This window comes from Procambarus clarkii, chromosome 24 (genome assembly GCF_040958095.1).
Source record: "Procambarus clarkii isolate CNS0578487 chromosome 24, FALCON_Pclarkii_2.0, whole genome shotgun sequence".
NCBI lineage: Eukaryota > Metazoa > Arthropoda > Malacostraca > Decapoda > Cambaridae > Procambarus > Procambarus clarkii.
In genome coordinates this window covers 3,603,792-3,618,871 of record NC_091173.1, presented here as the reverse complement: position 1 = coordinate 3,618,871, position 15,080 = coordinate 3,603,792, and the positions used below count along the sequence as shown (strand labels likewise).

The window sequence follows — 15,080 nt, the reverse complement described above, 5'->3', positions numbered from 1 at the left end:
GACCTTGGCATCAGTCAAGAAAATGGAGTTCTAGGCTTACTGGGGACCATGAGCCAGAACCTGGACCCCCTCAGAGAGGCACGAGAAGCAAAGACCTATAGGAAACCCCCGTGTGGTTGGAAGCATTCAATGTCTAGACCGGATAACCCTGCAGACGACCTGAGTGACTGGAACCCTGGAACAGGGAAGAAGGGAAACCGGATCAACCCAAAGCCCGTCCCTGGCCAAAGAGGCCTTGGCGCGCAGGTAACAGTGAGAGCCGCGACCGGACACAACACATGATGCACCCCCGGCCGAACCAACCAGGCATCTACAACCCAAGGACCCCTTCGGAAACCAGTAGTCTCATTCTTCGCCAGAAAAGAAGGAGACAGCTGCAAACGCACAAACCTACCACCAGGACCAAAAGAGCAGAAACCCCTGCGCCGGAGGAGAGCATGAAGCTCCCCGACCCGACCCCCAAAGGCCAATGCCAACAAGAAAAGTCTTGGAGAAACAATCCTGAACCGAAGGGGCCACTACAAACCGAGGAGAAGACAGAAAAGAGAGCACCCGATCCAAGGACCAGGACGGCTCAAGTGGTGCATGAACAGGCCGGAGGTGAAACAATGCCCAAGACAGCTTGTGGAACTGTTCAGACGTAACATCAATGCCGAATGCAAGCTGCAGCGGCTCTGCCGATGGCACACGATACAAGGCAACAATATTCAGCATAAGATGACGGTCTTTGAACGACCACGAAAGGAAGGACAAAACAACCCGAACAGAAACAGAAGTAAACCGACGAAGGGACAAGAAATACTGGAAGGACCGCCAGGAATCTTCATACTTTCGTCGAGATGAAGCACGCAGGTGGGATACCATCAATGAAGCCACCATACAAGTGATGAGACTCGAGTCAGAAAGACCAGGAGCGTAGACTCGAGGAGAAGATCGAACCAGCCACGTAACGGACCGGATCTCCTGAAAGAGGCAGAGATGCAGGAAGACCCTTGGGTTTGGACATCAAGCAAGCAGTGCCTGAAACCAATGCTGAGCCAGCCACCAACACGCCAAGAGGACTCTCTCTCCCTTGGTAAGTCTCCAAGCAAGCTAGGACCTGGAGCAACAGCTGAACCGGGTAAAAGAGGTATTGATAACACCTTCTCAACCAGTCAACTCCGACGGCCTCACAGTCGGGGAAGGGTGCCACGTATACCGGGAGATGCCTTGACCACGCCGATGCAAAGAGGTCCACCTCCGGGAACCTGTACATTCGGTAGAGCCAACTGAATGAGTCTGTGTCGACCGTCCATTCTGTGGACAGGGAAAGGAGCCGAGATAGGCCGTGAGAGAGGCCGTTGGACAACCCCGAAACGTGAATGGCCAAGAGAGCCAAATCCAAGGGGCAGACCTCCCAACAGGCAAGAAAATAAAAACAAAAGAAAAACCCTGCAAGGGTTTTGCAGGGTTTTTGGACAATGAGGACAATGAGGACAGGCAGAACAGAGCCAGCCGCTATGAGAGGTTATAACTACCTGCACAGAAGTGGAAATCTGGAGCCAGAGTCACACCACCATGCTAGCCTCACAAGAGCCACAGAACTGAAGGGTAGATAGCTAGCGCAGAGGTCTGGGGCTCCCCCATCCCCCTCCCGGGGAGGGGGGGGGCTGCTCAGACAGCGGCGCAGTGACGTTGATGTCATGCTCGTTTTCATTTGGGGAGTTCTGTCCACTAGTTCGGCTTTCAGTAGCAATTTCTTAACCAGAATAGGGGTTTGTTTTGGAGCGCTTCCCTTTTTGGGTGCCTGTTACGAACCCGGATCCAGCGTCCGAGCCTGGAGCAGTGACAACCACGCCATCTGTGAGTCGGCTCCCGAAACCCCCGCCAAACGGACGACGACACCTGGTGAGGACAGCGTGTACTGGCCTCGAGGACCAGTTTCCAGTCTGGTTCCGCGCTCAACACCGCCGCTCCTGACCTCTGGTGAGGTGGTGCTCCGACGACAGCGCCATCTATGGGCTGGATACGTCAGGTGTTTGTGCCCGAGCCCGTAAGTGAAGTGTATTAGTGTCCCAGTTATTGATGACGTGTCTGCTTACAGAGCCGACCTGGGACCACTGTGTTGAAGGTTGAGTCAGTCTACCCGAGGCAGCCAGTCTCCATACGGTGAAGTTTGCTGCAGCTGTTGTGACGTCGTCCCCCCGGAAGAACACTGTGGTGTGTTAGCCTGCCAGTGGAGTGGCAGTGAAAGGATTTACCCGGGACCGACTGTTGGAGACGATAATCCACTGGGGTATTGAGGACAGGAGGGTGATTTGTGATATCACACGAGACTCCTGTCTAGGGCGTACCCCTTTTGTCGTTCGTGGAGTGGCCGTACCAGCCTTGGTGGCTCAGTACCTGCCAGCAGACCAGCTGGACGTGTGGTTGACGGCCTCCACGACGGTGCCCCCAGTGGACCTGTGTTTTGGCTGACCTGTGGCCCGGGTAGGCTCGGCATTCTTAGAGGACACGTAGTGAGGCCACGAAGAAAGCACCGAGAGTTATGGCACCAGCGTCTTCAGCAGAGGACATCGATTGAGGATTAATCCCCTTGTCAAGTGTTAATACCCCTCCCCTTTTTGCACTCATTTATTTTATATATTTAAACGGTGATGGTAATTATAATATTAAGTTCTTAGCTTTCTTTCCCTACTACCTTTAAGTTACTTGCGTCACGGATCTCATCCCTTGATAGCCACTACTGGCTCGGGAACGGATACATATATCTTCCTCTAACAACATCAGAGTAAGGACCCCGTTGCGTCCCGAGAGGGCCGTAACATAATTGGCATCCCCAGCGGGATCCGTCCCCTTGTTAAGTATGTTTGACAGGGGTGGTGAAGTGGCGTAATCCCTGTATATAATTCCCCCTGTGTGACGATTGTGACGTTATACGTCCTGTGCGGTGCTCAGAGTGACTAAGTGCAATATTGACTAGTGCGGTGCTCAGTGATTTAGTGCAATATTGTAGAGCGAAGTGTTCGCTTGGACTCGGTGCAATATTGGGTAGTGTGGTGCCCGAAGTGATTACGTGCAATATTGGCAAGTGCAGTGTTTGGTGCGATAAAGTGCAATATTGGCGTAGAACAGTGCTCGGTGCGTTAAGTGCTAACGTGTAAGCAGTGTGTTAAGTGCAAAGTGTTCCATCTGTGACAATGGCAGACAAAGATACCATCGATGATCTGGACGAGGTTCAGGCTTTTCTGAACAGAGAGGATTGTCTTGCCAGATTGAAATATTTGAGCAAACCAGAGCTTGTACTAGTGAGCGCCTACCTGGAGATCAAGATCCGTGCCAGTGATTCCCGTGTGGAGATCTTGTCCAAGGTACACCGGCACCTGAAGGCAGAAGAGAAACAGGAAGGCGAGACTCCTAGTACAAAGGAAAGTGCAGACATAGCTTCCACGGAAAAGGAAGATAAGGGCAGCGACGTTGACAGTGATGCAGGAGAGCTTAATATCAGCTTCCTAACAGTCAAGATGCGTGCCCTAGAGATCAATCGTGAAATAGAATGGAAGAAATTAGAAATGGAACGAGAGAGACAAGATAAAGAATTAGAGATGAGACGTTTAGAATTAGAACGAGAAAGAGAAAGAGAAGAACGAGAAAGAGAAGAGAGACGAGAGAGAGCAGAACGAGAACGAGAGAGAGAAGAACGAGAGAGAGAAGAACGAGAACGAGAGAGAGAAGAACGAGAGCGAGAAAGAGAGGAACGAGACAGACAAGAACGACGAGACAAAGAGGAAAGAGAGAGACAACATGAACTAGAAGTTTTGCGATTAGGCGGTGGTCGGAGGCAAACAACGGACACCAGTAGCTTCGATCCGGTACGCAACATCAAAATGGTCCCCAAATTCCATGAGAAGGAAGTGTCAAAATTCTTTGCAGCCTTCGAGAAAGTCGCTGCCTCTTTGGAGTGGCCAAGGGAGAATTGGGCCATCATGATACAGTCAGTCTTGACTGGGAAGGCCCAAATCGCCTACTCTACGTTATCCCTTGACGACTCCAGCGATTATGACAAGGTGAAGAAGGTTGTGCTCATGGCGTACCAATTGGTACCTGAGGCGTATAGGCAAAAGTTCAGAAACCTGAAGAAGACCTCAGAGCACACTTTCACCGAATTCGCTACAATCAAGGAGCGACTTTTCCAGGAATGGTGCGCCTCTCGGAAGGTGGAGACCAGGGAAGACCTCGAGCAGCTAATTCTGCTCGAGGACTTCAAGGATTGTTTGTCTGGAGACCTCAAGACGTACTTAGAGGAACAGCAGGTGGAGACTTTGAGTGCAGCAGCCACCATGGCTGAAGAGTATATCCTGACTCATAGGCCGTCTGCTAAGTACGTCCCAAGGAATTACCAGCGCCGGTTTGACAGACCTCATGATGAAGAAGAAAGACCCGTCCCACAAAGCGCTAAGAAGACGCCCCCAAGTAGCCCCCGAAGAACAAGTCCAAGCAGTCCGAAACACCGGAGCCCGAGGAGGAATATGGTGTGCTGGACTTGTGGGCAGAAAGGGCATATAGCTGCTAGGTGCCGAGGCAGAAGAGGTGGCAGCGCACGAAGGGAGGTGATGTTGATGAGCTGTGTTACACCACCAGCAGGAAATCAGTCTACGACGAAGCAGGAAGGACCAAGTTTGTTGGCCCCTCACACTTCAACCGGGTATGTAACGAGTGATCATACTGGTAGATCAGTTGTAGTGCTCAGAGATAGTGGAGCAGCCCAGTCCCTGATCGTGAAGAGCTCGTTACCCGAGGGAGTAAGTGTGGATGGGAGACCAGAGGTTATCCTGGTTGGGTTTCCGAGAACACAGTATATCGCCCCCTTAGTGCCGGTACATCTCGACTCGCCTTACTTCAGCGGCACATGTGCGTTGGCAGTAGTCGATACCCTCCCTGTGGCTGGGATTGACGTGGTACTAGCCAACGACTTGGTGACAGATTGGAGCATCAATCTTCCCAAGGTTGTGGACGAGTCTACCAGAACAGCAAGGTCGGAGGTGACAACAGGCAATGGTAATGTCCAGGTAAAGACAGACCCGGATTGGAGTGTGTTTAATCCTTCCTCTCACCCGCAGATCGACGATATTCTAGCAGAGACTTCTAATTCTTCTCTCGACGAGGAACATGAGGTTAAGAAGGCAGAGGTACCTGAGCTAGAAGAGAGGCCTCGTGTGCAGGCACCCACGGATACCAACGAGTCTGGAGCGAAGGCGGATGTGTGCTTGCGGTATGGCAAGTTACAGCATGTAGTGGACCAGCCAGAGATTCCCCAGACGTCAGAGGTATGTGAGGTGTGTTCAAAAGGTCTAGTGCCCTCTTCTGTCCCAGCTAGGCTAGTGGATGGTGCCGGCTACGGACATGACAAGCTCAGGAAACTTATCCCTCGACTTACCAAATGTTTCCTATCGGTATTTTGTTTGATTCTCGTATGTGTTCTCGTTTGTGCTCTCAGTGAGGACCGGTGGACGACCCGACGAATGATGGCTCCCATGAACATCGTGAAGAGGTCCCAGGGATTGGAGATTTGTACTGCAGGTGTTGCAGTTGAAGAAGGGACCTGGAAGGTGATGGTTGATACAGGAGGTACGACATATGATAATATGAGTGACTGTTTCCGACAGGTTGACACCCCCCGCGTGATTGCTGAGCCTCAACACAGTGTTATATGGAACGTTGGTCGACCTGACGGTGGCAGAGCGAATGCCATCTGCGACGTACGAGCAGCCCTGTGGAAACTAGGTTTAAGCCTAGTAGAAGAGTATGCAGTAAGTACTGACTTGCCCACTGTCGCAATCACTCTGAATTATCAGACTCCTGTATTCCAGGTTCCTGTCTCCCTGAAGGACCATCGGACCGGTACCAGAAATGCCGTCTGTGATCAGCCGTCATCGGTGCCACGACGCAGAGAAGTGTCAAGTCACCCCAGATCGTGTCTACACGGATCCTTACTAGAGAGGTGTGAGATGATGCCCCTGCTTGACATCGCAGTGGAAATGTGGACGATTATATCAGGCAGATCATTGCCTTCTATCTACAAGTTCCCTTTGTGCCAGGGTTCCTCAGTACAGTTCTGTAGACGTGACAGCCTCGACATCCCAGATTATAAAGCATGTGTGTCCATTTGGAGTTGTGTCGTCGTACTAATTTGGTTTGTGTTTCTTTTTATAGAACCTCAAACCAAATTCTTTTTGGTGGGGAGGTGTTACGAACCCGGATCCAGCGTCCGAGCCTGGAGCAGTGACAACCACGCCATCTGTGAGTCGGCTCCCGAAACCCCCGCCAAACGGACGACGACACCTGGTGAGGACAGCGTGTACTGGCCTCGAGGACCAGTTTCCAGTCTGGTTCCGCGCTCAACACCGCCGCTCCTGACCTCTGGTGAGGTGGTGCTCCGACGACAGCGCCATCTATGGGCTGGATACGTCAGGTGTTTGTGCCCGAGCCCGTAAGTGAAGTGTATTAGTGTCCCAGTTATTGATGACGTGTCTGCTTACAGAGCCGACCTGGGACCACTGTGTTGAAGGTTGAGTCAGTCTACCCGAGGCAGCCAGTCTCCATACGGTGAAGTTTGCTGCAGCTGTTGTGACGTCGTCCCCCCGGAAGAACACTGTGGTGTGTTAGCCTGCCAGTGGAGTGGCAGTAAAAGGATTTACCCGGGACCGACTGTTGGAGACGATAATCCACTGGGGTATTGAGGACAGGAGGGTGATTTGTGATATCACACGAGACTCCTGTCTAGGGCGTACCCCTTTTGTCGTTCGTGGAGTGGCCGTACCAGCCTTGGTGGCTCAGTACCTGCCAGCAGACCAGCTGGACGTGTGGTTGACGGCCTCCACGACGGTGCCCCCAGTGGACCTGTGTTTTGGCTGACCTGTGGCCCGGGTAGGCTCGGCATTCTTAGAGGACACGTAGTGAGGCCACGAAGAAAGCACCGAGAGTTATGGCACCAGCGTCTTCAGCAGAGGACATCGATTGAGGATTAATCCCCTTGTCAAGTGTTAATACCCCTCCCCTTTTTGCACTCATTTATTTTATATATTTAAACGGTGATGGTAATTATAATATTAAGTTCTTAGCTTTCTTTCCCTACTACCTTTAAGTTACTTGCGTCACGGATCTCATCCCTTGATAGCCACTACTGGCTCGGGAACGGATACATATATCTTCCTCTAACAACATCAGAGTAAGGACCCCGTTGCGTCCCGAGAGGGCCGTAACAGTGCCTGACCTGGTCGATGGCAGACACAGAATGTTTCAAAACCACAGGGAGGTTTCTATAGGACATTGCTCCTCATGCCTCTCTGAAGGGGCCAAGTTCTGGCTCGTGGTCCCCAGTAATAAAAAAAAATAAATAAATAAAAATAAAAAAGTTTATTCAGGTAAAAGTACATACATAGATGATGAGTTACAAACAATGTTAGATTTATAGATAGAGCTAGTACATACAATACCTTAAGCCACTAATACGCACAGCATTTCGGGCAAGGCGTAAGAACTCCATTCGCCTGACTGATCCCCGACTGATTTAAAAATGTTAAACAAACAAATCTCCAATTTATTGGCTCCAGGGTCGTGAAACTTTCATCAAAATATTTTCAGAAATTTATTTTAAACAATTTTTTAAAAAAGAAGAACGTTTTTATTGATTAAGGAGAACAGCTCCTAATAAATGGAGCTGAAGGATAATGCAATAATAGAGAGATGCAAGCACCTGTCCAACGCTCAAAGAAGAATAGTAGTAAGAAGTGTCCACAAAGTGGATATGCAGTTGGTGCCTTTATAGCAATGCTGAGTAATACATAATAACACAAATAATAATGAATATGTTATTATGCTCTATTTTGTTATACCCTGTATATCACATAAATACAGTGTCCAATATTTATATCTGTTACTTTCACCAATGTACCCCAAAAAAACAGCATTGAATGTAATGAAACACCATTTTCTGGGTGAGTCCCGGAGGCGTCCCGGAGGCTCCCGGAGCTATCCAGGCTGAATGGATATGTATAACTTTCTGTCATCAATGTGCATGAAGTTCTTGCCTACTAGGGACCTCACCCTCCCCCTCAGGAGCAATGGCCTATAGAAACCCCCGTGTGGTTGGGAGCATTCTATGTCAGCCATTGACCAGGTCTGACACCCAAAAAGGTAGGCATCCAAAAACAAACCCCTATTCTGGTGAAAGTATTGGTACCGAAAGCAGAACGAATGGACAGAACTCCCCGAACAAAAACTAGCAAACTAGTATGACATCATCACGTTGCTGCCCTGCTGTCTGCGCAACCCTCCGCCCCCCCACTCTCGGGAGGGAAGAATGAGGAGCCTCAGACCCCTGCGGTGGCGCTCTACATGTAGCCGGCGCCGGTACATACATTGGGGGATTGGGTAACACTAGACAGGAATCTACAAAGATGAAATTAGGTACTTTTTGGTTTTATTTTTTAATAAGGCAAAAGTAGGACAGCTTTTTGATTCATTAAGGAGTGAGTTCCATAGACTAGGTTTCTTTATTTGCATAGTGTGTTTACACAGATTATGTTTGACTTGACTATGTTTGAAGGAGGGGATATCAAAGATATTTATTTCTGGTGTGGTGATTATGGGTCCTATTACATCTGCCCAGGGAGAGTTTTAGAACAGGGTTTGCACTTAAGAAAAGGGTTTTGTAAATGAAGACGGTACAACACAATGTATGGAGTGAGGTTATGTTTAGGGATTTAAACAGGGAGGCTGAGTGTTGTCTGAAAGCAGAGTTTGTTATTGTTCTAATAGCATATTTTTGCTGGGTGATGATGGGCTTGAGGTAGTTTGCAGAGGTTGAACCCCAAGCACAGATATCATAAGTAAGATAGGGATAGATTAGTGCATAATAGAGTGAGAGGAGACCAGGATAGGGTACATAATATCTGGTCTCAAGAGAAAATACCAACTGTTTTAGAATTTTTTTTAGTTATGTTGTATGTGTATGCTGCCGAAGTTGAGTCTCTTGTCTAAGTACTGTATAGGCCAAGGAACTTTCCATCATTTTTATTGCTGATGTTAACATTGTCTGAAGCTGAATTGCATTTGTTCATTTGCTTCTAAATAAGATGTGTTAGATCTTTTCTATGTTTATATATATCTATCTCAACTTCATCTTAATAACTCACTACAACAATTTAACTGTTAATTGTATTAAATTGGTACAATTGGTTAATTATAGAATTGGTATTATAGAATGGATATAAATTCACTTGAACGTGTCCAACGTAGGATGACTAAGTTAATTCCCCAAATTAGAAATCTTTCATATGAAGAAAGATTAACAAAGCTTAAGTTGCATTCACTGGAAAGGCGAAGAGTTAGGGGTGACATGATAGAGGTTTACAAGTGGATGAATGGACATAACAGGGGGGATATTAATAGGGTATTAAAAATATCAACACAAGGCAGAACACGAAACAATGGGTATAAATTGGATAAGTTTAGATTTAGGAAAGACTTGGGTAAATACTGGTTCAGTAACAGGGTTGTTGATTTGTGGAACCAATTGCCGCGTAACATTGTGGAGGTGGGGTCCCTCGATTGTTTCAAGCGCGGGTTGGACAAGTATATGAGTGGGATTGGGTGGTTATAGATAGGAGCTGCCTCGTATGGGCCAATAGGCCTTCTGCATTTACCTTTGTTCTTATGTTAATTGTATTATGTATTGACAAATCATACATATATACGAAACGTACAAATTACGTGTCCAAAATGGTAAACATATAGCTTTGGCTTTTCATATCCACAGGGCTAGGACAAGAATGGGGAGAAGGAAGAAGGATGATGAATTAGACAAGGGAAGGAGGGAAGAGAAGAAGGCATGTGCGATCCATAGTGTTGGGTAACAAGTGACAAGTATCCACATATAGCATAATATAGAGAAGAGTGAGGTCTGACCCGAGCTCCTGTAGACGAGGAGGAGGGGCGTGACGGTGGTGAGGAGGACACACAGTAGCCACACCAGGGAGGCCCTGGAGCAGGTGGCGGCCGTGTGGGTCACCACCAGCGGCCGCTCGTGGACCACGTACACTCCCATCCTCCACCACACACACACACACACACTCAACAATGACTAGGGACAAGTGACAAGTGGGGCTGGACACAGCCACACTTGATGCCTCCCGGTTGTTGTTGTTGTTGTGTTGTGTTGAGTTAGGGGCGACGACGATCGTGGGATCGGATGCGCCCCGGCTGACCGATACCGGGAAATAGCGAGGGGATGGGGTCCCTATAGTCTCTTCAGGCCATAGACCCTACAATCTCCTCTGGCCACATATTTTACAGTCTCTTCAGGCCACGGACATGACGAATGAAGCGGAAAGTATTGCGAAGGATGCCATGACGGACGTCTTCATCTCTGGCACCTGCCCCGTCAAGGAGAACGGGAACTGTGAGGCGGGGAATATTCAGCCTACGAACGGCACTCTACTCACCTAATTGTACTCACCTAGTTGTGCTTGCGGGGGTTGAGCTCTGGCTCTTTGGTCCCGCCTCTCAACCGTCAATCAACAGGTGTACAGGTTCCTGAGCCTATTAGGCTCTATCATATCTACACTTGAAACTGTATGGGGTCAGCCTCCACCACATCGCTTCCTAATGCATTCCATTTGTCAAGCACTCTGACACTAAAAAACTTCTTTCTAATATCTCTGTGGCTCATTTGGGCACTCAGTTTCCACCTGTGTCCCCTAGTGCGTGTGCCCCTTGTGTTAAACAGCCTGTCTTTATCAACCCTATCGATTCCCTTGAGAATCTTGAATGTGGTGATCATGTCCCCCCTAACTCTTCTGTCTTCCAACGAAGTGAGGTTTAATTCCCGTAATCTCTCCTCGTAGTTCATACCTCTCAGCTCGGGTACTAGTCTGGTGGCAAACCTTCGAACCTTTTCCAGTTTAGTCTTATACTTGACTAGATATGGACTCCATGCTGGAGCCGCATACTCCAGGATTGGTCTGACATATGTGGTATATAATGTTCTGAAAGATTCCTTACACAAGTTCTAAAGGCCGTTCTTCTGTTAGCCAACCTGGCATATGCTGCTGATGTTATCCTCTTGATATGAGCTTCAGGGGACAGGTCTGACGTTATATCAACCCCCAGGTCTTTCTCTCTCTCTGACTCTAAGTATTTCATCTCCCAAATGATACCTTGTATCTGGTCTCTTGCTTCCTACCCCTATCTTCTTTACATTACATTTGCTTGGGTTAAACTCTAACAACCATTTGTTCGACCATTCCTGCATCTTGTCCAGGTCTTCTTGAAGCCTCAAGCTGTCCTCCTCTGTCTTACTCCTTCTCATAATTTTGGCGTCGTCAGCAAACATTGAGAGGAATGAGTCTATACCCTCTGAGAGATCATTTACGTATATCAGAAACAGGATAGGTTCAAGTACAGAGCCCTGTGGGACTCCACTGGTGACTTCACGCCAGTCTGAGGTCTCACCCCTCACTGTAACTTTCTGCTTCCTATTGCTTAGGTACTCCCTTATCCACTGGAGCGCCCTACCAGTTACTCCTGCCTGTTTCTCCAGCTTATGCATCAACCTTTTATGGGGTACTGTGTCAAAGGCTTTCCGACAGTCCAAAAAAATGCAGTCCACCCACCCTTCTCTTTCTTGCTTAATCTTTGTCACCTGATCGTAGAATTCTATCAAGCCTGTAAGGCACGATTTACCCTCCCTGAACCCATGTTGATGGGTTGTCACGAAGTCTCTTCTCTCCAGATGTGTTACTAGTTTTTTCTCACAATCTTCTCCATCACCTTGCATGGTATACAAGTTAAGGACACTGGCATGTAGTTCAGTGCCTCTTGTCTGTCACCCTTTTTGTATATTGGTACTACATTAGCAGTCTTCCATATTTCAGGTAGGTCCCCCGTTTCCAGTGACCTACTATACACTATGGAGAGTGGTAAGCAAAGTGCTCCTGCACACTCTTTCGATACCCATGGCGAGATTCCGTCCGGCCCAACAGCTTTTCTCACATCCAGCTCCAATAGGTGCTTCTTGACCTCATCTCTTGTGATTTCGAACCTATCCAAGGTCACCTGGTTTGCTGCCACCTCTTCTAGCGCCGTGACATCTCCCTGTTCTATTGTAAAGACTTCCTGGAACCTTTTGTTGAGTTCTTCACACACCTCTTTGTCATTCTCTGTGTACCTGTCCTCGCCCACCCTAAGTTTCATCACCTGTTCCTTCACTGTTGTCTTCCTCCTGATGTGACTGTGTAGTAGCTTTGGTTAGGTCTTGGCTTTATTAGCTATATCATTTTCATACATTTTCTCAGCTGCTCTTCTCACACTGACATACTCGTTCCTGGTTCTCTGGTATCTCTCTCTACTTTCTGGTGTTCTGTTATTACGGAAGTTCCTCCATGCCCTTTTGTTCAGCTCCTTTGCTTTCATACATTCCCTATTAAACCACGGATTCTTCCTTTGCTTCTCTGTTTTTTCCTGTCGGGCTGGGACAAACCTGCTTACAGCCTCCTGACATTTTTGGGTGACATAGTCCATCATGTCTTGTACGGACTTGGTTCCGAGTTCTGTGTCCCAATGTATATCCCATAGGAATTTATTCATCTCCTCATAGTTTCCCTTTCGGTACGCCAGCCCTTTGGTTCCCAGTTCTTTTTTGGGGGTGATAATTCTCAGCTCAACCAGGTACTCAAAGCTCAATACACTATGATCACTCATTCCCAATGGGGCTTCCAACTTAACTTCCATTATATCCGACTCATTTAGGGTAAATATCAGATCAAGCAAGGCTGGTTCATCCCCGCCTCTCATTCTTGTCGGTCCCTTGACGTGTTGACTTGGAAAGTTTCTTGTTGCCACATCCAGCAGCTTAGCTCTCCATGTGTCTGGGCCTCCATGTGGGTCTCTGTTCCCCCAATCTATCTTCCCATGGTTGAAGTCTCCCATGATTAGAAGTCTGGATCCGTTCCTGCTAGCCACAGAAGCTGCTCTCTCTATTATATTGATGGTGGCCAAGTTGTTTCTATCATATTCCTGTCTGGGTCTTCTGTCATTCGGTGGGGGGTTATATATGACTACTATTATAATTTTCTGTCCTCCAGTTGCTATGGTGCCTGATATGTAGTCACTGAAACCTTCACAGTTCTGAATTACCATCTCTTCGAAACTCCAACCTTCTCTTAGTAGCAAAGCTACACCACCTCCTCCTCTCCCTTCTCTCTCTCTTTCCTCACTACATAGTAGCCCTGTGGAAACACTGCGTTTGTTATGATTTTCGTTAGCTTTGTTTCTGTGAGTGCTATTATGTCTGGGTTTTCTTCTAGTGCCCATTCTCCAAGTTTAGTTTAGTTTAGTTCATTTATTATGCACCCCATACCCATCTTGTGGGCGGTAGTGGAAAGGGTTACAGAGACACATAATGGGCTCAGGGACTGAACCCCACAATTCATTTAGCTAAGCAAGTTACAATCTTGATGAGCTAGTTACAAAATTCAATATAAGTCATCACATCAACAATGGGTTCGAGATCGACCTCAAGTACAGGTTCTAAATTAAGCAACTGACATATGTGGAGAGCTAGTGTCATAATTGATATGTTTGTCCTGCACACCGCCCCCCCCCCCCCATCCAATGGGCAGCGGTGGATAGGTTACAATCACTTAGTTACTACCTACAGTTAGCAAACTGGGGATATTTGGCTAAAATTTCTGGTAGCAGATCATTTTGAATGAAATATTGACACATCGCTGGAACATTGGTTATAGAATTGTCTCTAAATTCACGTATCTTTTCGCACTCCATCACATAGTGACGGAGGGTGTGCGAATAATTTTGTTGACACAGTTTACATTTGGTCAGGTCTACATCAGCAGATAATGAGAATTCCCAGAGATACTTGTAACCGAGTCTAAGCCGAGCAGTAGTAACATCTAGAAGTCTGCTGATTTTATTGGATGATCCATAGATGTGTGGCTCCTCTTGCATGATAGTATGATGATAGATGGAATTACTGGTGTCAATTTCACTTTGCCTCAGATCTACAAGATCTTGTTGAAGTTCTCGGTGTACTGCTGCTCTCAGATTGCTCATTGACAATCCAAGGTTACACTCTCCAAGTTCACTTGTTTTATTTGTAATCCCATCTATGTTAGTGTACATCGCATTGAAGCTCACTTTCTTCTGTTCATATTCATGTCCCTTTCTTAGCGAGCATTCTACTGGTGTGGGAAGCTGTTCCGTGGATGAGAAGATCTGTGAGGTGGTTTGCAGGGTCTCAGAGGATTTTGGGGTGGAGGGTGGGGGTTTAAGGGAAGGGGGGACAGGTAGGGTGTGGATTAAGGAGATAGAGGGGGGACATGGAGGATACGGGGTGAGGGGGGAGGAGGGATAGGGAGGGTATGGGATGAAGGGGGAGGGGGGGAAAGGTGGGAGGGGGGATATGATGGGAATGGGGATGGGGTGTCAAGGTCAGAATGGGGTGGGGGGGGGAGGGAGGGTTGGGTGGGGGCAGGTAGGGTGAGGGGAAGGGAGGGTTTCTATGCAGAGGGGGGGTGGTGGTGTTGCCCTCCCCTCTGGTGTTGCTGGGATGCTGGTTTGGGGTTCCCCTCTTGTCTCTGGGACTGTTGTGTTGGGAGCTGTGATTTCCTGGTTTGCTCCTCTCTCCCTGCGCTTCCTCCTTGCCTCTGCTGCCCTGGCTCTCTCCTCCTTCGTCCTGTCCCTCTGCAGGAATACTTTTTTGTATCCCTCCATATGCTGCAGACGACTCTTCCTTTCGAGAATGTCCTCCTTCGTGGTTTCGTTTGTAAACACCACCTTTACAAGTCGGTTTCTGTCCTTGTTGTACCAGCCGTGTGTGTGTGTGTGTGTGTGTGTGTGTGTGTGTGTGTAATTACCTAAGTGTAGTTACAGGATGAGAGCTACGCTCGTGGTGTCCCGTCTTCCCAGCACTCTTTGTCATATAACGCTTTGAAACTACTGACGGTCTTGGCCTCCACCACCTTCTCACTTAACTTGTTCCAACCGTCTACCACTCTATTTGCGAAGGTGAATTTTCTTAT

The 15,080-nt window shown here is 48.0% G+C and overlaps 1 protein-coding gene across 1 annotated transcript in view; it reads right to left on the bottom strand.

The window, feature by feature from the left end:
• Window positions 1-10,443, bottom strand: part of LOC123761797 (transmembrane protein 231) — a 74,887-nt gene extending 64,444 nt beyond the window's left edge. Inside the window, exon 1 of the mRNA XM_045748014.2 lies at window positions 9,949-10,443. Within this exon, the coding sequence (XP_045603970.1) occupies window positions 9,949-10,087 (139 nt within the window). The 5' untranslated portion in view covers window positions 10,088-10,443. The remainder of the gene's footprint in view (window positions 1-9,948) is intronic.
• Window positions 10,444-15,080: the final 4,637 nt, after the last annotated feature.